Source organism: Ostrinia furnacalis, unplaced genomic scaffold (assembly GCF_004193835.3).
Source record: "Ostrinia furnacalis isolate ACB-3 unplaced genomic scaffold, ASM419383v2 OfSCF4888, whole genome shotgun sequence".
Lineage (NCBI taxonomy): Eukaryota > Metazoa > Arthropoda > Insecta > Lepidoptera > Crambidae > Ostrinia > Ostrinia furnacalis.
Window position 1 is genome coordinate 185,110 of NW_021135127.1, and position 24,282 is coordinate 209,391.

At 37.0% G+C, this 24,282-nt stretch overlaps 1 protein-coding gene across 1 annotated transcript; it reads left to right on the plus strand.

The window, feature by feature from the left end:
• Window positions 1-1,692: 1,692 nt before the first annotated feature.
• LOC114360087 (disks large homolog 2) lies at window positions 1,693-22,992 on the plus strand. Its single transcript, XM_028314651.1, has 9 exons — window positions 1,693-2,187; window positions 7,262-7,335; window positions 10,729-10,917; window positions 16,060-16,140; window positions 19,524-19,724; window positions 19,941-20,079; window positions 20,306-20,375; window positions 20,835-21,078; window positions 22,822-22,992. Exons 1-9 carry the CDS (start codon window positions 1,923-1,925, stop codon window positions 22,990-22,992), a joined length of 1,434 nt encoding a protein of 477 aa, XP_028170452.1. The 5' UTR covers window positions 1,693-1,922.
• Window positions 22,993-24,282: the final 1,290 nt, after the last annotated feature.

The following is a 24,282-nucleotide window of genomic DNA, read 5'->3' on the forward strand; positions in this document are numbered from 1 at the left end:
AATCTTTCAGACTCTTAGGGCAAAAACCTGTTAAAAAATGTTTGTTTCAATAGCAATTAGTGCACATAGTTGTTCATGAAAACAGTTACACTTCTGCAGGTTAGAGAAACTGAACATTTGAAAACAAAGTACATTATGAGCTTTTCTTTCAGTTTTATTTAAATGTGTGATTGTTTAATCGTTTTAGAAGACATAAAAAAAAAGATACTTATACAAAACACAACAGGTAATCTGGGCTTCATCCCTTAGTGAGTGCTAAAGGTTTACATCCCAACTAATCCCAACTAATATTATAAATGCGAAAGTAACTCTGTCTGTCTGTCTGTCTGTCTGTCTGTCTGTCTGTCTGTCTGTCTGTTACGCTTTCCCGCTTAAACCTCGCAACCGATTTTGATGAAATTTGGCATAGAGATAGTTTGAGTCCCGGGAAAGAACATAGGATAGTTTTTATCCCGGTTTTTGAAACAGGGACGCGCGCGATAAAGTTTTTCTGTGACACAAAATTCCACGCGGGCGAAGCCGCGGGCGGAAAGCTAGTGTTCAATAATTTCGGGTTTACATGTTCAATAATTTCAATATGGCATGAATAATAATGCCACAGTCTACTTCGGGGTCAAGTTAAACCAGGTTAAGAAACCTTCATATTCAGGTTGAAAATTTAGCAATCGTTGAATTGATATTTTTCATGAGTCCTCTTCGTAAGGACTGCCATTTATATCCCGGGGGCTGCAATTTATTGCCACCATTTATCATTTCATCGAGTCCTTCCTCTCCCATATCATAGCGGACCGAGCTATCTTGAGAAGCCTCTTATTTTTATTATTTCTCTATATCGCTTTATACGATAACATCGTTCGCGGCGAACTGACTTATCATGCTATCATTTGGACCCAATAGTTGATTGAGCTTCCTTGCAGAAAATCCTTATGGGAATAAGACAAGAGTGCGTGGATTTTACCTACCTAGTTCGCACTTCAGTATTACAAATCTTTGTAATGTATTTCCTTGATCTAAATTGAAAAAGAGGCTGACAATGATGATTGAGTTTCTTCCGCCACTTCTTCTCAACACCAGCCCATCATGTTGTCCAAAATCGGTGGTATGAAAACTATATTTGGAACGTGTACAAGTGCCCTGGAAAGGGCCTAAGTATTAAATGACTCGATTTTGATTTGATCTGTGCGTTTTCATCTCTTTTTCTCATACTAAGTATTACGTCACAAAGTGGTCTCTAAAGCAATACAAACAACATGGGGTTCATTAACATTTAGAGCACATTTAGTATGCATTGCTTTTACACGAAGGGACACAAACAGCTGTATGTAATGTAAATAAATGTACTGTATTATTATTAGGTTAATTGGACAAAGATAGCGAACACAAATACAGTGTTAATTTAAATAAGCTTACATGCAGCACAAATACAGCAACAGTCCTGAAGTAATCGCGTTAAATAGTTTCTACCAAAGCACGTGTTTCATTGAAATCGAGCTACGCTTGAGAGAACCAAATAATTTCCAGCGATAAGATCTTTAATGCTATTTTGTTTTCTAAATGCCCAGTGAAAACTAATATTAGTTAACCCTTCAAGTAACAGCGAAACGAGACACAATAAAAATCAATGTTACCGCGGTCCCATGCGATCACTAAGGGTTTCACGTTATGCTGTTTCCAATAGAAAGAGTGTTATTCTAGACAGATGTCTTAGTAATATCTTATAATATTCTTGAGGGTTAGAAAAGTATTTGCAGTCATCAACATTACAGTGTAAATGTTGTAGAGACCTCAAGACACAGTCTAATAAAGACAATCTTGAAATGTGGCAAGTTGAAGTACCAAGTGTTAGTGAAAAAATAGTGTAAACTAACAAAATGGTGGCAGTGTGTGTTGAAGAGTAGTGCGATGGACGTTGTAGTCGCAGTATGACCACGTGGATGGCGCTGTTCGGGCTAGTGTGGCTGCTGCGCGTGCGTGGCTCCCTCTGTGGGTGCGCGGCGTGCAAGCGCGCTCGGCACGAGGCGCCCGACGCGCCCGGCGCTAGCCCGCGCGCGCCTAGCCCAGACGAGCGCGCGCCGTTCGACGTCATCGCGCTCGAGAACTACACGCGTGACGTCACAGTCCAGACTGACTTTGACGATGAGGAGGTCGAGGATCTGGATAAAATCGAGCTGCAGATCACAGAAGAGTGTAAGTTTCATATTATTCAGTTTTCAATCCAACTAAATGTATATTATCCTGGTCCAGGGGTAATCAAGTGAAATATTTCAGTCTTACTTACTCGCTTGAAGTACCTATATCAGTTTCACATAGCATCCTAGTCTTAGTGAGACAGCTGTGGCGCTTTATAGCCAAATATGGTTGTTGCACACCCATGGGGTGCAAGCGCACTCGGACCGAGGCGCCCGACGCGCCCGGCGCTAGCCCGCGCGCGCCTAGCCCAGACGAGCGCGCGCCATTCGACGTCATCGCGCTCGAGAACTACACGCGTGACGTCACTGTCCAGACCGACTTTGACGATGAGGAGGTCGAGGATCTAGATAAGATCGAGCTGCAGATCACTGAAGAGTGTAAGTTTTATATTATTCAGTTTTCAATACAATTTACATGCAAATTATGATGGTCCAGGGGTAATCAGGTGAAAGATTTCAGTCTTACTTACTCGTTTGAAGTAAGAATAAGAAGAAGAAGTATATCAGCTTCACATAGCATCCTAGTCGTAGTTAGACAGCTGTGGCGCTTTATAGCCAAATATAGTTGTTGCACATCCATGGCTTCTTCTATCCATGGGGTGCAAGCGCGCTCGGCACGAGGCGCCCGACTCGCCCGGCGCTAGCCCGCGCGCGCCTAGCCCAGACGAGCGCGCGCCATTCGACGTCATCGCGCTCGAGAACTACACGCGCGACGTCACTGTCCAGACCGACTTTGACGATGAGGAGGTCGAGGATCTGGATAAGATCGAGCTGCAGATCACTGAAGAGTGTAAGTTTCATATTATTCAGTTTTCAATCCAACTACATGCAAATTATCATGGTCCAGGGGTAATCAGGTAAAATATTTCAGTCTTACTTACTCGTTTGAAGTATATCAGCTTCACATAGCATCCTAGTCGTAGTGAGACAGCTGTGGCGCTTTATAGCCAAATATGGTTGTTGCACACCCATGGGGTGCAAGCGCACTCGGCACGAGGCGCCCGACGCGCCCAGCGCTAGCCCGCGCGCGCCTAGCCCAGACGAGCGCGCGCCATTCGACGTCATCGCGCTCGAGAACTACACGCGCGACGTCACTGTCCAGACCGACTTTGACGATGAGGAGGTCGAGGATCTGGATAAGATCGAGCTGCAGATCACTGAAGAGTGTAAGTTTTATATTATTCAGTTTTCAATACAATTACATGCAAATTATGATGGTCCAGGGGTAGTCAGGTGAAAGATTTCAGTCTTACTTACTCGTTTGAAGTAAGAATAAGAATAAGAAGAAGAAGTATATCAGCTTCACATAGCATCCTAGTCGTAGTTAGACAGCTGTGGCGCTTTATAGCCAAATATAGTTGTTGCACATCCATGGCTTCTTCTATCCATGGGGTGCAAGCGCGCTCGGCACGAGGCACCCGACGCGCCCGGCGCTAGCCCGCGCGCGCCTAGCCCAGACGAGCGCGCGCCATTCGACGTCATCGCGCTCGAGAACTACACGCGCGACGTCACTGTCCAGACCGACTTTGACGATGAGGAGGTCGAGGATCTGGATAAGATCGAGCTGCAGATCACTGAAGAGTGTTAGTTTTATATTATTCAGTTTTCAATACAATTACATGCAAATTATGATGGTCCAGGGGTAATCAGGTGAAAGATTTCAGTCTTACTTACTCGTTTGAAGTATATCTTCACATCGCATCCTAGTCGTAGTGAGACAGCTGTGGCGCTTTATAGCCAAATATAGTTGTTGCACATCCATGGCTTCTTCTATCCATGGGGTGCAAGCGCGCTCGGCACGAGGCGCCCGACGCGCCCGGCGCTAGCCCGCGCGCGCCTAGCCCAGACGAGCGCGCGCCATTCGACGTCATCGCGCTCGAGAACTACACGCGTGACGTCACTGTCCAGACCGACTTTGACGATGAGGAGGTCGAGGATCTGGATAAGATCGAGCTGCAGATCACAGAAGAGTGTAAGTTACATAAATTTAGTTAGTTTCCAATCTAACTACATGCATATTAAATGGTCCAGATGTAATCAGGTAAAATATTTAAATCTCAGTCACTATACAGGGTGGAAACGTTAAGTGATCTCACTCGATTATTTCTAAACTATACAAGATATCGAAAAACTGATTACTGATTGTGAAAGTGCTTTACGAGTTTTTTCAAACGATATCAGTAATAGGTTACTGAATTAACTGGATCTATTCGAAAATTCAATGTTTTCAGCCTCCATACTAAATGTATGCCACTATGCCAGCCACACAATATTAGAAGTGTTAATTTTTTTAATTTAAATAATAAACACTTAAAATTAATTTGTGAATTGCATTCTTATTTAAAATTATTCACGGAAAACATTGGTTTTAGGCTTTACTTGCTATAATATTATCAAGACATGAGTGCTATGATTGTGGCAGTATTAAATGTATGGAAGCTGAAAACATTGAATTTTCGAATAGATCCAGTTTATTTTATAACTTATTATTGGTACCATTGGATAGAGCTCGTGAAGCACTTTTAGGATCAGTTACCAGTTTTTGGATATCTTGTATAGCATTTAATATTATGAGGTTTTACTAAATGTATGGAGGCTGGAAACATTGAATTTTCAGATAGATCCAATTTATTATGTAACCTATTATTGGTACCGTTGGATAGAGCTCATGAAGCACTTTTAGGTTCAGTAAGCAGTTTTTGGATATCTTGTATAGTTTAGAAATAATCGAGTGGATCACTTATCGTTTCCACCCTGTATTTACTTCTTCTTCTTCTTCTTCTTAGTCAACTACTCTTGTCAGAGTGGTCGTGATTGCGCTGACGAAGTACACTGCGGGGTGTTTGATGTCATCTCCGAGGGTAGCTATTAATTATATTTACTTATTATAGTTAATTAAAACGTCACATCAAATAAAACATTTTCATTACTTCTTATTTATTAAAAACGAAAATGTTTTCAGAAGATGGCCCCTATAAAAATGCTAAATTAAACATTTTCCAAAATTGTTCGAGAACGAAGGAAAGTGTTATGGACGGTAATGAATGGGGGCAAAGAAAATTAGACTGCCCTCTGATGTTTTCCCCGGCCTTTGTGAGTAGTCTACTTGTGTATCGCTTTATTTTTCAGCTTCCTAATCTGCCAATATTAGCGGTAAAAGCCTTGTCCTTAAGAGCCCTTTTTCTCAGAAAATTTCGACGTTGTGTTATAGAAAATATATTGAAAAGAATATCACAAGAGACTTTACAACACGTAAGTGAATGGCAGAAGTTTGTTTTCACTTCATTACCATAAATGATACGTTGGCAATTTTCACAACTAAGCAAAGAAAGTTCAATTTTGTTTCGTAATAAGAAAGAAAGGTTATTCGGTTATATTGCACGAGAGAATGTCGCTCAATGAACTGTTATGCTGAAATCTGACTTGAAAAATGTTTATTTGTTGCAAAACTTTTGCAATAAAAACCAATGGTCGTTTATAGGTAAAAAAGATTTTTCTTCCCAAAAGCCATTCGTTTCTGTGATTAACCTTTACACTTAGGTTGAGTTGCACCATCTTACCTTAACTATAACAAACATCAAAAGTCTGTCGAAATCCACACAAAAAGTTACGGTTAAAGAAAGATGGTGCAACTCAGCGTTAGTTGTAGTATCTATTTTTTGTTTCTCGCAATTGACGCAGCTTTTTCTTTTGACGAAAGCAATATTGCCAGCATTAATAGTCGAGGAAACCGTGGCCGAAGCACTTATGCGGCATAAATAAAACATAAAATTCATCCGTCTATTTTTTCCGGTAATTTATTTAAATTCGCGTCAGATTATTCATCGCGGATATCCGCAATAACAACTGAGACCGCATCGATAAAATTCGCTTTTTGAATAATTTTCCCAATCTATTTTACTACGCGTCGAGTTGATGCGCTATTTAATTTTACGAATTAACGCGTTATTTTAATTAATGATGATGTTAATTTTAGTCGCATTACAACAAATTTCGTCCTTAATGTATAACCATCAATTTTAAAGAACTTAATTTATTTTTATTTAACATGGATGATAGTTTTTGATCAAGGTTGTCGTTGCCTACGTTACTTGCTTACGTTTAAACAGAGAGATATAAGTTCTATCTTAATATTGTTGATTTCCAAACAAGCAAAAAATAAGAATATTTTGCGCTGCCGTCTAGTGACACGTGCTCTCCGTTAAAAAGCAAAATATAGAGACAAAATGTTTGGAAGCCAAAAGCCAGGTCAACCCGCGACTGTGTCACTCACAAAAACATCCACGACTAACTTGCTTGTTACCAAGTTGAAAAACTAAAACGCGTGGCTAAAAACATACCTAGGTCTCACCCATATACCTACATTTTTTATACAGGGTGTTAGGTAAATGGGTATATGAGCTGACACTAGCCCATGTTAACATGGTCATATAAATGGTATGGTGAAGTCAGAAAATTGATATCTTCATTTTAATTGTTTTATTTTTCATACAAATCGGATTTTATAAAATTTATTTTGTATGAAAAAAAAAATGATGATATCAAATTTCTGACTTCACCATGCCATTTATACGCCCATGTTTATTGTTTACATAGGCTAGTGTCGGCTCATATACCCATTTACCTAACATCCTGTAGTTATGTTTAACGATAATATTTTAAAACTGAGTTGCACCAACTAACTTTAACCGTAACTATAACGATGACCGGTGTATTTTGTGTGGAGTTTGATTGATTTTTGACGTTTGTTAAAGTCAAAGTAAAATGGTGCAACCCAGCCTAAGGGTAGCTCACTTTACCATTGTACCACATTCATAGAAATTAAAGCTTAGTCGTAGTATCTTCCATTATTTTTATTGCCCAAACCCGACCTATTTCCACGCCCATTTGTTTTCCAGGCTGGTTTTCATGCACATCGGATGCAAATAAGCCCCCACAATGTCCCAACGATTGCAATAGAATAGAAAACACAACAAGTTCGCCTCATTTACTTCAACGTCCATTTTGTTACCACTGTCTGTTACTATAACTATGTCTGTTTTGTTACTATAGCTATGTCCGTTTTGTTACAGCTCACGTCGGCAACTACGAGTGTGGGACTGAAGCGACGCAGAGCCCGGGAGGCGGCCGCTCCGGAAGTTACCAGGTCCGCTTACAATATTATCGGAGTAAAACAACACTTTAGTTCCGCACTGCACCTAGGTTTTCAACTTTCTAGCGCAGTTCCAAGTAGTGATGTCCAAGTATCGATAGTCGACTTATCGAATTGGGCTTCTCAATAGACACCAGCCATTGCATGAATCAATTTACAATTAATTTGTGAAACAAAAGTGTTTAATAAGGGTTGCATGTATAATGAAATTTTCTTGTTTGTTACGTTTACGCACCCACCGCATCGTTTCAGCCAAATGACGTTCACTACTGGACAAAGGCCTACCCCAAGGCACTACGCATTCATACTTATAAGCAAACTAGCTTTCCGCCCGGGGCTTCGCGCGCGTGGACTCCTGAACCCTATTTTTTTCCAAAATAAAATTTAGCCTATGTTACTCGTGGATAATGTAGCTTTAGAATGGTGAAAGAATTTAAAAAAACGGTCTAGTAGTTTTTGAGCCTATTCATTACAACCAAACAAACAAACAAAGTTTTCCTCTTTATGATATTAGTGTAGATGTAGATATTTGCTTGGTTCTAGACCGGACGGCGCAGTCTTAAATACCCAAAGATCTTTATTAATTTCACTACTATACTGTGCTTTTCAATACTATCGATACGCAATATCGATATTGGGCTGTCAAGCGGCTGCTCTACGTCTCGCGCATATAGGTCGTTGAAGGCCATTTTGTTAGCTCAGTAGGGTAGTTGCAAGGTTAAAACAACTTTTACAGTTTAGATTCCTGTTTTGTTGTTCTTGTTGCATCTTATGTTCATTGAATCGGAAGACGTTGGAACAACATTTGTTTATGTTGCAAAGTATTTTCTCAGTTTGCCTTGATTTTTCTTTGAACTTTAACATGGCTTTCGAGTTCGACTAAACAAATTATGCTGAAGAATTTGTAATGCTCCATTTAAGTTCTGAATTTTGTGGTTAGCATTGGAGTTAGATTTCCAAGGCTGAGTTTAGAGATGGGTTATACTAGGTAAATTTGATACTAGGTGCACCTATTCCAAGTATTTGTTAATACTCGATCCAAATACCTGTTCCACCTAGTACGTCGTAATAATTTAGCATACTTGACGCGACTAGTGCGGACTAATCCAAGTAATATGACTTTAAAATACAATTTTCTTTGAAAAGATACAACCGTAGTATGAATAATGCAATTTGAAATTGAATAATAATATAATTCCTCCCTTCATACTTCAACAGGCTTTGGACTGTCAACTTAAAAGTTGGCGTATTTAAAAGATATCAATTTCATAAAAATATTTACATACTTTTTTCTTATTTACACGAATATGGTTTGACTACGTTTGTGTGCGTTTGCTTCGTCGCGCTCAAATTTGTTTGGTTAGACAGAGACGGAGTGAATCTCTACGTTCGCACATAAGCTTAGCGAGAAATACTAGGTGCGCGTAATACACGACTACGGATTACGCAATAATAACCTCTATTACTTTCAGGGTAGGGTCGGAAATCGTGTAATTTATAAAATACTATGTGGATCAAGTATTTTTTTAAATGGAATAGGTGCCGCCTAGTACTGTAAAATACCTAGTGTGTGGATCTGTTCTAGTAAATACGTCTCATCTCTAGCTGAGTTACACCACCTAACTTTGACCGTTACTATAACGATAACCGGTGTTTTTTGTATGGAGTTTGACATTTGTCAAGTGAGATGATGTAACCCAGCCTTACTTAATGTTTCGTTGTTATTAAAGTCACAGAGATTCACCTAACTACAATATTCATTAAAAGGTACTACTCGTAAGTAGGTATTATACTTACGAGTATTATGTTATTTCGTTAAATATTACGTCATACCATGCACTATTCTTCCTGCTTAAAAAATACACAGTATTCAGCTTGATGTTCTGTCGTATGTACCTACTCTAGTATAATAATATCAGGATGAAAGATATTATATCCCTTTAGACATGTCCGTACATGTATGTCAGTAGTTAATTATTTTCCTCCATTAATCTCCGTAAACAATAATACACGTAAAAGCATCAACGATGTCTTCATTTAGTAGAAAGACATGAAAGCAGGATAATTTCCTTGCTTTCTTTCATTCTGTTTCCTATTTTGACATTGATTTCTTGTATTACTTAGGTATATGATACCAGCTTATTTTGACCTCTTTTGTGAATTTACTTTATTGCTCCCATCCATTTAATCAATTAGAAATAGTCAAATGGTAGGTACATATTCACGCTATTGAAAATAGTAAGAATAATACGAGTACAAGTACATAAGTAGGCATTAGGAAAATCTTTCTGCCTTTTACATTTTCAAAACTTTTTGACCAAATAATGAATTTTGGTATTATTAAAAGATCATTGGGATCTTAAAGAAGCAAAAATCAGAAGAATATCTGACAGAAATATCAGAGTATTCAGTAGTCAATAAAGTGGTTATTTCAATAGGTACCAATAACAAAGCAAGCAAAGACGCGGAGAGAATTTGGTAACAATCAAATTTGCATAATCTATTTTAGAACTAATTAGTGGAGCTAATAATTATGCCGTTAAGTTAATCAAATTAAACGACATTATAGATTCATTGTGCTCGACCTTTGCAAATGTATTTTAAACATCAAAGAGTATTTCAAATAAATTAAAATCACATTCGCTTGCAAGAACGAACACAGCAATAAGTTTCTGTGTGAAAGAGTTTCAAAATGGAAACCATTTCAATAAAGTTAATAACGATCCAATGAATATAAATGAAGAATCACCGATTGTCACTTTTATTCAGTGTACAGTAATTAAAATGAGGTTTTGTGTTCAGTATTTCAATTTATTTAACTGATGTCTCGTTTGTTGGCGCATAAACGACTTTCCTGTAATAAAAGCTTAATTTCATGAAGCACATCAAGGTTTGGTTCTTAAAAGACTAAAACAGATTCAAGGAAACTCACGATTACTTCCAATAAACAACATTGTGGGTAGATTATTTTGTCTACCATTAAACACCAGTGATCATGCCGTATGAAACTACGATACGAGTATGTAGAGTTATTAGAAAAACGTTGTAATAAATGTCGATGTCTAATCCTGAATCTAAGCTTGAGACAGTAAAGATTAAAACAACTTTAAGTTGTCGTTATAAACATAAAACTATATGAAATAATTATTGTAATGCGAACAGCTAGGGACTGGAATTCGCTGCCTGCTGCTGTCTTTCCTGAACACTATAATCCGGTCCTTTTCAAGGCGAGAGTGAATAGGCACTTAAGCGCAGATATGTACCATCCTAGACTGCATCTCACTTAACACCAGGTGCGATTGCGGTCAAATACCTCCCTTGTCTTGCTTAAAAAAATCTTTTGTATATCTTATCATAGTATGCTTTAATCGCGTGTTTCATTCGCAGTACCCTTCCGACTCAGACAGCGAGTCGGTCTGGGAGACGGCAGAAGTGACGCTGGAGCGCGGCGCTAGCGGCCTAGGCCTCAGCATAGCGGGCGGCGAGACTGGCGGTGACGTCAGCATCACGCGCCTAGCCGCGGGAGGCGCTGCGAAGAAAGATGGCCGACTGCAGATTGGAGACATCTTGTTACAGGTATTTATCTTTCTACTTGAACGCTGTAATGATATTGTCACCCTGATTGGTAGAGGTGGGTGGTCGTGTGAGAGGGTGACACGATTTCATCAGGCGATGATAATAATCCTGTATGCTCGCGCTATGACTTCTAATTTTAATTATTTAGGACACTTCCTCGTGCCTATTAGAACGACAAGGCTAAGGGACACTCGTCCGTCAAGAAAAGTTTCAGATACTTAGTTACCTAAGTACTTTCTTGACGCATAAAGAACGCTTTTGAGCCTTTACTGGACTAAACAGCAGCCTTTATTTAGGTTGATGGCAACCGGTGACTTTCGGATATCTCTGTCCGAGACTTCCAAAGAATCCCAAAGGTAGAGTTTATCTGTCAGATAAATTCCAGCAGGTGGCGAAACAGGCTAAGTCTGAATAGACAGAAAAAAGGCTGTCGCCACTTTTTTGGAAAGCTTTTGTCTTTTTTTAATAAATGCGAAAGGGCAGGATACCCGTCTCAAAATAAAGCGCTGACAAGTACAATAGACGAATTAGTAAGGGACTTTAGTCACTGAGCGTAAAAAAGGGAACTGAATTTAGTTTGACAGTTCTAAATTGTAGTCCTGCCTTTTATTTACTGAGGACGGAAAACGATTTACTTGCTGACTACACCAAATAATAGACATCTGGGACTGGGTGGGTGGTTAGGTAGGTATATAGATTTGACTGAATCACTGATATCCGAAAGTTTCATAGCAGAGAGACCAGCACATCAGATTATAAATTTTGTTGCCAAATCGCCCGTATTTATAACTGTACTTGACCTAAGTAGGTACGCGAGAAGAGCGATTATAGTTCGTATTCTGCAATATCGTAGTAGACCTTAGGGACAGCAGCTTGAGGTAGCATAGGTAAATACTACATAAAAATAGCTTTAATCTTTCCTTATAGGTTAAAAAGTTATTAGGGTGATTTTTTTGTTGACTGTACCTGAAACTGGTGACAGGCTCAGGTACAGGACTCAGGACCTTGGGAAACTTCAAATATTTTAGAAAACTTTAAACTTTGGATAAATACATTAGGGCAACTTAAGAAAATGGGAAATTGCTAGTAAACTGTTATATTTTACAAATTTTATAGGTAAACTTCAAAAGTGTGAGTCTGGCGTGGCAAAAGAAATGAGGGGACTTAAAAAATAACGCTGCCAAACTTTTTTATCACGTAGTTAAAAAAATTGTTCGCGGAAGTTACTTAAACGACATCCTTCAAAACTCCGGCTTTTTATTTAATGAAATTTTATGTACGGTTTGAGGCTTTATTTGGCCGCGAGACACAATCATGGTGGCTTGGATTTTTTTAGATCTACGTTTCATAACATGGATGTTATTTTGTGGACATGAACCAAAATACATTTATATTAAAGGTCATGGGCGCGCGGGTGTTGTAAGGGATTGTTTTTTTAATATGCTAACGAACTTTTTGCGTTCACAAACAGTTTTTTAACTTATCAAACTCATTAATTATGATTCCCGCCATACACAGCCATCCAAACTTTATGGTAAGAAAATGGTTTAGACTCTAAACTTTAGAGTATGACAAAATCTAAAGACACAAAATAATGGGCTCCTAATCCTGAAACACAATATCATCGAAAACATTGAAGCCTCTCTTTAAAAACAGTGTCAACGCGTAAGAAATGTATCTGATATACTTAAGATATAGGCTTCTTCGTGTAAACTTTATGTACTCCAAGCCAAACTACATACACAAACAGTATTTTTCACGATGCGCCATAAAGAATCCTCTCAAGATAACCTCAATAAATTGCCTTAGTATCTCTATGTGAAATATGAAGGAAATATTAAGCTGAGCTGCACAACAAGAGAATTATACCCGCTGCGTAATATATTCTAGCTTGTTTTTCTTTTTTAATTAACTTTCTTTTGTTTTTGAGAATCCCTGAGATAGTTCAATTTCTTTCTCATCTATTATGTAAAGAACTGCCAGTATCTGGTATGTGCGTACCTACTACTCGTAAACAAAATATAACATTATTTTTCCAATACGCTTCCTTTTACCATTACATTTGTATAATAAAAAATAATAATTACCAAACCCACGTGAATCAGCCGGCTGGCTTTATTTTTTCAACAATATATTATCATTTTGCGTATCCCTCTCCACCACGTCATTATGAATTCTTAACGTATTTTGTGGATTCGTTTCATCTCATTTTCGTTTAATTTTATCTTCATGCCATGCTTTATTCCGTTTCAATCCAAGTATCAAAGAAATTTTTTGCACATTTTGTAATTACAAATGTTTGTAAACTGTATTCACAAAATATTTGTTCCTGAAAAAGAGTCTGTGTTTTTAGCAAAAACACTTTCTGCTTAGGCTTTTCTTTCTTGTAAATTATCTTCGTAGTTACATCAAATTAAGTATCTCGGATAATTTTTAATAATTTTTCTCTTCTTCTTATCGTGTGGGTTGTTTCATTAGTCTAGCGTTACTCTTTATGAGCCGTCATAGGAGTCGAACTCGGGTAAATTGGACCTAGATATAGGTCCACGGATAATTCGTTTTTATTATTATTTCTTTGAGTAAAACTGAAATGCTTTGTTATTGAAATTACCACAATTGAATGCAAAGTTTGAATTAAACTAGCATACGGATGTTTTTAGAATGTGTAAATCGGAAAAGGGAGCAAACATGCCTGAAAACTAAAGAAGATATTGTTGAATTTGAAGCCACTCGTGACATTTGAAGAGATAACTTGACTTAAGAATTTGCTTATAAAGACTAAACCGATGTAAAATTACACCATTTATCTAAATATTTACTCAATTAACGTTTAATTTTACCTCCTAATGAAGTAGCGATTTACGAAAAGCTGATTAATCACATGTGTAGGGTTCCCTCTTCCTAGTTACGGGTAGCGTAACCCGTAATTAAGCGACAACCCTTGGCTTAAAAGGGGCAAGGTACACACCTCAGAGCTGTGCCCTTGTTAATAAATTCATCGCAGAAGACATATTGGGACTCTTCCTATGTATACTGCACTAGCCATGCCCGTGACTTCGTACGTGTTTCAGAAAAGGATAAATAAATCACTTCAAGACCAAAATCTTTTCTACATACGTCTGGTTTGTGAATACGTCTGAGGAGTTTAGATTTATTTCAAATTTAATTGTTAGAAAGTTTGTTTAGTTATCATAAAGAATTTAATTGTTAATTTTGTGCCATTTTGTGTTTGTAAAAAAATATTGAGCCACAACCTCAGATCATAGAAGGGAATTCTCTTTCTTTGATCTGAAGCCACAACTCAATAGGCATCAGTGAACTAATTTTTTGACAAAATTAAAAAAAATCCAGGTGTTACAATACACCTGCTTATTGCTTACAATAATAAAAAAAAACGACTGAAATTAAATTAAAATGTAGTAGAAAAGTTAATAATTCTTATTTATCCCATCAAAAACAATACTTGTCATAAAAACCAAGTCTCGCAACTCAGTTGTTCTACGGTAAACAGTGATGAGATCCATGTAATACCAAGTCCAGGCCAGGAAATCGTTAACGTTTTACATAAATATATTGACTTTGCCATCGCATGAAAACACGTGTAAATTAAATTATTTAGTGCAATGGCCAAGTCAATAATTTATGTAAAACGTTAAAGATTTCCTGGCCTGGACTTGGTATAACATGGATCTCACAACTTTTTACCGTAGAACAACTGAGTTGCGAGACTTGGATTTTTTGACAAGTATTGTTTTTGATGGGATCTCATTCCTTTTTGTATTTTGTAGACAGTAGTTATGTATCTAGAAGACTGGACCGAAATTGAAAAATTTTACTCGACTTGGCGGTTGCACTACCGTGCCCCCAAATATTTTAGTTTTTCCTTGATTCATACACCAAACACTACTTATATTCCAAATTTGAAGCTTCTAGGTCTGCTAGAAGTGCCTTAGAATTTTGATGATCGGTGAGTCAGTCAGTCAGTCAGTCGGTCAGTCGGTCAGTCAGTCAGTCAGTCAGTCAGTCAGTGAGTGACAAAATTAAGAAACTTTGACCCGTTATAATTCTGAAACTACTGGTTCAAATTGAATGAAATTTGAAATATACCGTGTCTTTACAATGCCTGCATAGCTTATGAAAATTCAGCCTTCTAGTTTTATCCACAACGAAGTTACAGGCGGTCGAAAATGGCCTGAATTGCTTCGAGAAAAGGATGGTACGGCCGTGCCGCTTTTTTGCTCGACTTGGTGGGGGCACTGCCGTGCCCCCAGATATTTCATGCAAGCAAGGAAATCTAACTTATGATTGCTTTTATTGTGCTTTGAGTTTTAACACCGCGATATGTAACTCAAATTGTGATTTTATTTAAAGCTAACTCTAACCTTTCTTTAGAACTAAATTAAGTTTTAGCTTCTACTTTTCGTAGTTCCTTATTTCCACTAACGACTTTTCTAAAGTCATTAGTTTTCTTCATTGTTTAAGAAATATAATTTAGATTTTCTTTAGCAGAGTGTCGCATTGTCGACATTAATGTTTAAGAAGGCTGCCGCGGAAGCTCTTGTACGAATACACCTACAATTTTTGCCTTTTGTTTTATTAGTTAGTACATAAAAAAGCTCTTTGAACAAGCCGTGCCTTTACATCTTTTACTATTCATAAAGAGGCTTATGTATAAGTACTACGGTAATTACGCGTTCGGAACTTATTAGGTACACCTACTTCTTATAGCATTATTTTTTTACTGGAAAAATACTAGCTGGAACTAGAAGCCCAATGCTTGCCTATCGACTGCTCTACAAATATACAATTTTTAAGAACAAAAATACCTGTTTGTAATTTTATTATAAAGAGCTGTGGTTTTCTGAATAAAGAAAAATAAAATAAACATTTCAATGTTATTTACGAAAAGTAACTTTCTTTCACACCTCCGCTTCGTAGAGTTATAAATCTTTATCAATTATAAACACTCTTAATCTTAATATAAACAGACACAGTTAAGAAGATTTCGTTACCATTTTCGGTGAATTTTAACAACTTAAATAATGTATTCCAAACTGTCTTCCAAGTCAACAACCAGAGTTAATAATAGGAAGGAATAAAGTTACTTTTCCACTGCAAATTGTAACACGAAACTTATTTCAGGTGAACGACATTTCCGTGGAAGGCGCGCCGCATTCTGTAGCCGTGGACGCGCTGCAACAAGCTGGAAACGTTGTTAGATTGGTGAGTCAAATTAATTCATAACTTTATACTTACTTGCTTTCTTCTTTGTTTATTGCGTGAGCTTCTTTTGTTTCGGGTTCTGTTCGATTTTTAAATTTATTAATAGATACAGACGTGCCGTTGTCAAATCTTTCACTTGTTTTTTTTTTATCTTGGACAAAATGTTTATTTTTAAAAGTTGATGGTTTTTTTTTGAAATATTTTCTATAATGTAAGCTCATTATGCTGTCATTGAAATACAACGTGTTGCGGAGAATTTGACTACACGTATAAAAAGGACTTCACAATATCGCAAACTTCAAGGCAATAAATTAAAAGAATCAATTGATTAGAGAAATCGGGTAAAATCGCTTTGATTAAGTACATAATAAAACACCTTCCTATAACATGTAGGTCCATAAACAGTTTAAATTGCCTTAACTTTTTACTCAACTAAGATTGGCAAAAAAATGAAACCTATTTTCTTCTTTATAAGTAATTGCTTGCCTTTTTCATTAGCCTCAGTCTCTATAACAATTAGATTAAACTTCATACCTGAACTCATTTTGTACTACCACAATGACAAGGCGCTTGCTTTTAGTCTAATGCTTAGTTTTAATCAAATTAGATTGATACAAAGTGCTTTGCTTCAAGATTTCAAAGGCGTGTAGCTAAGCCGTCTAATTCTCCGCCTGAGAGGATTGTAGATATTTGCTATTATTTTACGTTTAGTAAAATGACACAATATACGTTACCAAAATAAAATGGATTAAACCATGATTAAATAAACATTATCCGACGGCCGACCAAGATTTTGAAATATAATTATTGTACGAATATCAAACACAAAGTTCAAATTGTATTGGATTTACACTAATTTTATAATAATTCTGAAAATTTGAATGAACGAAGTACAGGGCCTACTTTTTTAAATATTTTCTTTAAGATCGTAAAAGTAGGTGAATTAGGGTTATTACACCTAAACCCTAATCCTATTTACGTAGCTAATTAATGCATATCAAGCACAGTAGATAAATTAAAACAGTACGGAAGCTTCATACAAACGCTCGAAATCAGACTCACGCACACAGACGCACGCTTTACACGAGCTCTAAGCGAACCTCGCAGTCCATCCGTCGCGAGTGTCGCGCGCGTTGTTTTTATAATAATTTAATTTTATTGCATGCGCTGTCCGCTGTATTTTTAAAAACATGCCACGAGTATATTGCGTAGTATACGGATGCTTGAACTCGGCATCTTCAAAACCAGAACTTTCATTTTTTAAACTTCGTAATAATTCAGAATTATTCTTCTTAATTACGTAATTACGCTTTGTAACAATTTATGTGTTCTATTTGATAAAGTAATTTGCTCCGCAAGCTTTTGTGCTAAGTGATGAACTGTATTTAAAATGAGGCAATAGGTATGTGAAAGTAAATATCAAGTATTTTATTTATGAGAATAGACCTTCTACCGGCCGGCCTCTAATAATACTTAATCAATTTATTCGATTATGTAGGTATTCGATCATTATAGTAGGTACCTAATTTATTAACGTTTTATTTTTTTGTTAACTACTTAGTCAATTAATTTATTCCATTAGGTATTTGATAATTAAAAAACCTTAATAAACGATTTAATAAATAAGCAAGTAAGAACCTAATTATTTTATAAAGATTAAGAGTGCCAACCCTAACACTCAGTTGAAGCACAGTAGATAAATTAAACAGTACGGAAGCTTCATACAAACGCTCGAAATCAGACTCACGCACACAGACGCACGCTTTACACGAGCTCTAAGCGAACCTCGCAGTCCATCAGTCGCGAGTGTCGCGCGCGTTGAGTTTTTAATAATAATATTATTGCATGCGCTGGCCGCTGTATTTTTAAAAACATGCCACGAGTGTATTGCGTACCTAGTATACGGCTGCTTGAACGCAGCATCTACAAAACCAGAACTTTCATTTTTTAAACTTCGTAATAATTCTGAATTGTAAAAATGATTAAATATTCCTTTTTAAATAAAGTGCTTACATCTGATTTTGTAATAGTTCTTTTTAAATTACGTAATTACGCTTTTTAAAAAATTATGACGTGTTCTATTTGATAAAGTAATTTGCTCCGCGCGCTTTTGTACTAAGTGATGAACTGTATTTAAAATGAGGCAATAGGTATGTGAAAGTAAGTATCCGGTATTTTATTTTATGAGAATAGATCTACCGGCCTCTAATACAGTACTTAATCAATTTATTCGATTATGTATTGGATCATTATAGAACCTAATTAACGTTTTATTTTTTTGTTAACTACTTAGTCAATTAATTTATTCCATTAGGTATTTGATAATTAAAAAACCTAAATAAACGTTTTAATAAATAATTAAGTAGGTAAGAACCTTATTAATTTTATAAAGATTAAGAGTGCCAACCCTAACACTCAGTTGAAGTGTAGGTATTTAACTCGCCGAAAGGGCTAAGTTTCCGTACTGCTTTAGCTCATATATATACTGTGTATCAAGCCTACACAAACACATACATCATTCAACTCTAAATTCTCTAAGCGCATACCGAGGGGTAATACTCTCGCATATACGGCCATAACCCTGAACGCTTATTTCCATAATATACAGGGTGTTAGGTAAATTCATATACCCATATGAGCCGACACTAGCCCATGTTAACATGGTCATATAAATGGTACGGTGAAGTCAGAAAATTGATATGCTCATTTTAATTATTTTATTTTTCATACATATCGGATTTTATAAAATGTATTTTGTTTGGCTCATATACCCATTTACCTAACACGCTGTATATCCCACAAGCCGCAAATTTTCCGAATTTTCATCAAATCTGTCGTGTTTCTTTTAGCGAGTTCGCCCAGCCCGCAGGCCCAGGGGTTGTCAAGCTATGGCACGGCGCCCGCAGGCTAGGCCTATAAATATTTTCTATTCGTAAAAATGTGTAAAATTGGGGTTATTACACCCAGTTAACATAGAATGCGCACTACGATAAATGAGGCATTTTATCGACTTAGACGATAAGCATTGTACAGGGTGTTAGATAAATGGGTTTATAAGCCGACACTAGCCCATGTTAACATGTGCATATTATAAATGGTATAGTGAAGTCAGAACTTTGATATCATTTTTTTTTTAAATTTTCATACAAAATAAGATTTGTATGAAATTTAAAATAATTGAAATGATGATATCAACTTTCTGACTTCACCATACCATTTATATGCACATGTTATCATGGGCTAATGTCGGCTTATAAAGCCATTTACCTAACACCCTGTATGGCACGCAATCCTAAGCTGATTTGTCTCATTTAGATTTACACATAAAGCCTACACGTCTTAAATTTTCCGAATTTTCATCAAATCTGTCGTGTTTATTTTAGCGAGTTCGCCGAGCCCGCAGGCCTAGGGTTGTCAAGCTATGGCGCGGCGCCCGCGGCCTAGGCCTCGGTATCGCGGGCGGAGCGGACGACGCAGCGGGCGGCGGAGGCGTTTTTGTATCCCACATAGCGGTTGGCGGCGCTGCCCACCACGACGGTAGATTAAGATTAGGCGATAAAATTTTAGCTGTTAGAGATGAAGACGTGAGTATTAATTTTTTTTTAAATATTATTTATTATTCATGCTTGTTGATTGAACGACAGTTGTTTCTTAGTATCCATTTATTTAAACAGTCAGAAGGACCGGCTCTTCTTTAATAACTAAAAATATTATTATCAAAGGTAGTCCTCCTTTCTTTTTCTTTTCTATTGCTAACGATATTAAATTGTACATTTTAAATACAAAACTATAACTTTCAGGGTATAGAAACATCTCTAGTCGGAGCAACACATGCGCAAGCAGTGTCCGCATTGCGGAACACCGGAGAGCAAGTGACGCTCGTCGTCCTACCCGCAGGATCTATCCCGCCCGTAGCGAGAACCGCTCCGCTATACTCCAGTAAGCGCACCCTTATGTATAACTTTTATTAGTTTACTTTAGGAGCCTTAAATCTTCTTCTTTAACTGTAATCTGTTGTTAGTTAGATAACTTGTGAATAAATTGTGTGCCTTTTTTGTTTCCAAATATTTGTAGACATTGTAACAAATCATTTTTGATCAGAAAACTTTTTGTTCATAAACTGTTTTTGGAGGAAATGTGTGTTCAATTTATGAAATGATTTCAGCGCGCACACAGGCCACTTCTTGTTCAACACTCCACGAGCTGCTGGAGGAGGAGCCAAATGAAATACCGAGGTAACTTTAGTATTTCTGGGCACGTTTCATTCGCCTCTTAAATTAAGGCAACGTGTTGGCAGTTGGCACTAATTCAAAAACTATAAAAACGTTAACTTTTACGCCGTGAACCCTTTTTTGGCACGGCTTTTATCGTTTACCCACTTTAACAACTGTCGACATCCATTTTGATTAATATAAAAACCCTGTAAAGTCCCTCTTCATAATCTTTCCTTTGTTTCTTGTCACGGGCTTCGGGGGCTTTATTTCGGGTAATTTTCTCATTTTAAATATGAAAAGATAAAGCATTAAAAATAATTTCCATAGACTAAAATATTGGGTAGGTGCTCTATTGTAAAAAAAATATCGTAAAAATTTAAATATCGATCTCAATAAATAATTTATTCGTCATGATTAAAGTCCACTTAATCCCAACATTGTGTCATCCAATTGATAATTCTGTATTCCCTTTGTCCATAGATGCGTCCGCATGGTTAGGCTAGTACGGTCGGGCTCCCGATTAGGTATGGACATCGTGGGGGGGTTAGGGGGGGAGGTGGAGGGGAACCAGGGGACTGAAGACGACACGTGCGGCGTGTTTGTGTCAGGAGTCTCGGTAGGGGGCGCTGCATACGGGATGCTGTATAGAGGTGACAGAATACTGAGCGTTGATGGCAGGGACCTGACAAGGGCGACGCACGAGCAAGCCGCTGCTGCTTTAAAGGTACTTAGCAATAGGGTAATGGAAATTTTAGATGATTAATGTCATTATTTTACCATCAATCCGTAATTTTTAAGTGACCCCTATAAAAACAAAATACCTGATAAATCTTACCATAGGGGTCACTTAAAAATTAGGGCTTGATGGTGAAAATGGGCATTAGTCAATCTACCCACTCGGATAAGTATTTGTATTATTCATGATTCCTGTGACTTATTATCGGTTCTAGCTATTATTAGTAACTATTTCTAAGTAAAATAGTAAGACACGGGTCTTAACGCGACGTTTATTAATGAGTTACTTAGGCCTAATTCACACGAGAGCTTTTTTAACGTCCGTTAAAAAAGCGTTCAAATAGAACATAATATGCATACCCAAGCCTATTCCCAACGCTCTGCGTTGAAAATGCAACACTGCTCGATAAAAAAGCGTCGCGTTTTAAAAGCGCCGACGTGTGAACACGTACTTGGGTATGCATATGTTCNCAAATAGAACATAATATGCATACCCAAGCCTATTCCCAACGCTCTGCGTTGAAAATGCAACACTGCTCGATAAAAAAGCGTCGCGTTTTAAAAGCGCCGACGTGTGAACACGTACTTGGGTATGCATATGTTCTATTTGAACGCTTTTTTAACGGACGTTAAAAAAGCTCTCGTGTGAATTAGGCCTTATGTACTCACGGGTTGACGTTTCGGCTATGCAATAAACGTCGCGTCACGCGTTAATACCCGTGTCATACTATTTTAGTTGAAATGGAACACGAAAGTTTAAAATCTTATATTTCTAAGCGCTCTTTGTAAACTTTACTAACTGCATTGCGCTATAGTCACCGTTTAATAGCTACGAGTAATAAAGAGTTAGGGGTAATAAAACTACTCAAGGCTATAAAAGATAGGTATCCAATAAGACATAAGAGTCACCTGATGAAGCGCTTAAACAGCTTTAGAGTGAAATAAAAGACAATCGTTGAAACAGTGACCAGAGCAATAAATTAAATAGAGCCAAATTTTATTATAAGTTGAAAGTCTTGAAAATTCAATTGTAACTAAATAAACTAGTAAACTTGGCAAAGTACAAGGTGCGGTGGAGAAGAGCCAAACCATTTCATTTATTAAGTGTGAAAAATTTGTCAAATACAAAATAAGCAAGTACAAACTAATTATTACAACAGTAAAATACTTGGAATATCCAGTCAGTGCTTAAATCTATTAATTTTGTTTAGGAAGTAATTTAGTATTTAGTTAGGAAGATATTATAATAATAATTAATTTATGTAGGCACGCAATGAAGTTATTATTGTAGCGTACGCATAAATTATGTTATTTTTAATATTCGCCCTTGGATAGTGATTAATTACGATAAGTAATGAATAATAAGTAAAAAAGCAATCTGGTTAGTCTTGAGATTATTTAATTAATGTAGGTAAAATTATTAAGGAACGCCACTCAAGTTATTAAGCTCCGCTTAAAATATATTCTTACCAATTTGTTATAAGTCTGTGATTAGTCTTAGTAAAACTTAAATTTAAATCTAGGTTATTTCAAACTCAAGTAACTAGCAAGAAAAAAAAATTTGCTAATCTTAAGTTTTTGACGCGTTCACTTATGTTGGTAGTTTAGTCAGGGCAGGGCACAGTCGCCCGATAAACGAAAGTCCATGGTTCAATTTTCCCAAGTTTAAAGTTCAAAATAAGTTAAAAATCCTACCAATAATGCATTAACACTAATTTTCTTCCAACTATAGCAGTACTCAGGGAGCGCGGTATCCATAGCTGCGCAGTACCAACCGGAGCAATATGAGAGGCTGCGCGCACGCATCCGTGCCATCAACGCGGCGGCGGCCATGTCACCGCACGCGCGTCATGCCACGCACGTGCCCGTGCATCCTGACTTACACGCTATGTATCCAAGGTGAGACAAAAAGCTTGTTTTTTAAACATCAGATCAATATCAGTTGGAGTAGTTCGAGAGACTGCGCGCACGCATCCGCGCCATCAACGCGGCGAAGGCCATGTCTCCCTACATGCGTCATACCACGCGAGTGCCCGTGCGTCCTGACTTACACGCATAGTTGTCTCCAAGCTAAAATAAGTAAATCATCATCGTCATCATCATCAACAGCCCTTTACAGTCCACTGCTGGACTATGAGCCTCCCCCACTAAAGTGGAGGGTTTTGCCATAATCCCCAGGCCTGGCAGGCGGCAGCTAAAATAAATATTTTTGATTATGTTTTCATAAACTTTTCAATGTAGGAGTCTCGTTCAGAAGTTGGATCTGAAAAAAAATCAAGAGAGTTTTTAAAAAATCCATAGTGAAAAAACATTTTCATCTTGAAATCCTATTACAATATTAAAATTTGAGGGATAATAAAATATAATTTACGTGGCTTCTGTCAGGTGATTATTGCTTTGAATTCGTTATTATAATACACACTAAATCTAATAATAATGTTTTCTAGGAAATATATTGCATAGCTCGTAGGTTGCACATTGAAATTCATTGTACGAATTTTAGTAATATAAATAAATAATTCATTCATACAGTACCTTGCACCTAGCCAAGAACGTTCGTATATTACGTTCAGAGAAAGCTATTATAACTAATATTAATGTCGTAAATAATAAACTGTCGTAAGTGTACGAAACATTGCTTTATATTGTAGTTTACAAAAGCATAAATAAAATGTTGTGCCAAACTTTAAATGTGCAAGCAACATGCAACTATTTGTTTGGTGATATTTAACTGTGGTTGAGCAAGTAAATGGACAGTTAAGCATCAAGTTAATTATGCATTCCAATTAAAAAATAGAATTTAAAAATGTAGGTAGTAGGTACTCGTATTCCAGACATGTCACCTCAGTATTTTACGAACTTACTCGAGGTAAAAATTACTATGACGCTATACAAACTTTGTCAAGGTGAATAAGCTTAGAGGGGTTAAATGTGACCCTAAGGAGTCTTAATTAGGACCTTTAGTTGCAAAACATGACAGGGTCTTCTAAATTACAAACCCACTGAATTTAGATAGGATCTCATGGTGTAATTTTGACCCAAAAATATGAAGTAGGCAAAATAGGCTACCCAACCATATTTTATATTAATTATTTTCTTGCTACCAACAAAGGGATAGATGAGGCCCCTCGCCATCTTTTATATTCTTGTTTGTTTTACTTTATGTTTTAAATAGATAAAAAATGCATTTACA

What these genes read in the sequence shown, in the direction of transcription:
- LOC114360087 (XM_028314651.1), top strand. Translation starts at nt 1,923, where the DNA reads ATGACCACGTGGATGGCGCTGTTCGGGCTAGTGTGGCTGCTGCGCGTG. An exon ending in TTGGAGACATCTTGTTACAG is followed by an intron (nt 10,918 to 16,059) that starts GTATTTATCTTT and finishes AACTTATTTCAG; the next exon opens with GTGAACGACATTTCCGTGGA. An exon ending in AAGCCGCTGCTGCTTTAAAG is followed by an intron (nt 21,079 to 22,821) that starts GTACTTAGCAAT and finishes TTCCAACTATAG; the next exon opens with CAGTACTCAGGGAGCGCGGT.